Source organism: Parus major, chromosome 23 (genome assembly GCF_001522545.3).
Source record: "Parus major isolate Abel chromosome 23, Parus_major1.1, whole genome shotgun sequence".
NCBI classification, from domain to species: domain Eukaryota; kingdom Metazoa; phylum Chordata; class Aves; order Passeriformes; family Paridae; genus Parus; species Parus major.
The window spans coordinates 5811364-5812858 of NC_031791.1; the positions used below are offsets into that span (position 1 = coordinate 5811364).

The following is a 1495-nucleotide window of genomic DNA, read 5'->3' on the forward strand; positions in this document are numbered from 1 at the left end:
ATGGATGATGGATGGATGGCAGCGAGCTGTGAATTTCAGCTGGGGTGAGAAGTTGCTCTCTGTGCGTGAAGGAAACAAGGTTCCTCTGTTTGGGTTGGGGGTTTCTGTGCCTCCCCTGTACGAGCAGGGCACACCAGTAAAACCAGGGGGTCACTGCTGGCAGAGTCACCTCCCACAGTGACAAAATTCCAGACTGGGATCTCCACAGAACGTTCTCCCCCCTTGCCAAACCGCGCGTTGGCAGAGGGATCCAGCGGAGCGCGCGGCAGCGCTGAGCGGGGATTTCGGGGTGCCCCTGGCCCCCCAGGAGCTGACACTGCCCCTGCTGTGTTCCAGGCCCGGCTGTGGTGCCTCACCAGTACTATGGAGTCACTCCCTGGGGAGTTTATCCCGCCAGCCTCTTCCAGCAGCAAGCGGCCGCCGCCGCCGCCGCCACCAACTCTGCCAACCAGCAAACCACGCAGCAAACCCAGCAGGGCCAGCAGCAGGTAAGGGCTGCCGGCTTCCCGGGCCAGGGAATGTCCTGAGCTGGAAATGAACCCCCAGCAATCATGGATTCCAAGCCCTGGCCCTGCACAGACCCCCAGCAATCCCACCCTGTGCGCCCCTGGCAGCCTCAGGGCCGTCCCCATCCCTGTTCCCTCTGGGGGAAAGGAGCAGGGAGAATTTCTTCCCCAAAAGGGTGAAAATGTAATGGATTGTCCATTGGAGTCCCCGTTCCTGGAGGTGGGTAAGGAAAGCCTGGATGTGTCACTTTGTCACTCGGTGCCATGGTCTGGGTGGCAGGTGGTGGCAGCTCAAAGGTTGGACTTGGTGATCTCAAAGGTCTTTTCCAGTCCAGCTGATTGTTAAACCCAGCCTAAACCTCCCCTGTGGCAGCTCCAGCCACTCTGAATTACCCTGGTGTTTTCTATGGCTGATCCTGACCCCAGCTCCCAGTGGTTCTAAATGAGGACAAAACCTCTCCTAAAACCAAGGGACCAGAGCCATGTGTAGATCTGTAATTGGATTTATCCTTGGTGCACGTGGAGGGTGGCACATGGACGTGGTGGTGGTGAATTAGGGAGTGGCAGTGCTTGGGAAAACACCAGTGGATCAGCTTGGGAATGGCCTGGGCTGTGCAGCAGCACTGCTGTGGTGCTCCTGGAGTGTGAGGAGCAATCACCAGGAGCAGAGCTGGGCTGCAGTCCCCACAGCAGCTCCTGGCTGATGGACGTGGCAGAATAAAGAGCAGAAGCTGAAAACCCTTTGAAAAGCAAAGCCCAGTGTCAGGAGGTGTTCTGAGGCCTTTACAGATGCAGCAGGTGTGAGCAGAGGGAGCTGCAGCAAAGGCTCAGGCTATCAAAATAAAATATCTGCGTGCCAGTGGCCTTTATGGGATGTTTCATTACTTTTATGGCCCTGGAGCAGGTGGGGAGCGGGGTTTGGAATGCAGACCCCGCTCCTGGGGGCTGCAGCAGGGATTGTTTGCATTAAAACTGCTGAGGCAGAGGCT

At 57.4% G+C, this 1495-nt stretch overlaps 1 protein-coding gene across 1 annotated transcript in view; it reads left to right on the top strand.

Annotated features, from left to right (window-relative positions):
• The window catches only part of PUM1 (pumilio RNA binding family member 1), a 51200-nt gene extending 50658 nt beyond the window's left edge, over positions 1 to 542 (top strand). The window contains exon 7 of the mRNA XM_015649068.3: positions 337 to 542. Coding sequence (XP_015504554.1) covers positions 337 to 527 — 191 coding nt within the window. The 3' untranslated portion in view covers positions 528 to 542. The remainder of the gene's footprint in view (positions 1 to 336) is intronic.
• The last annotated feature ends 953 nt before the right edge of the window (positions 543 to 1495 follow it).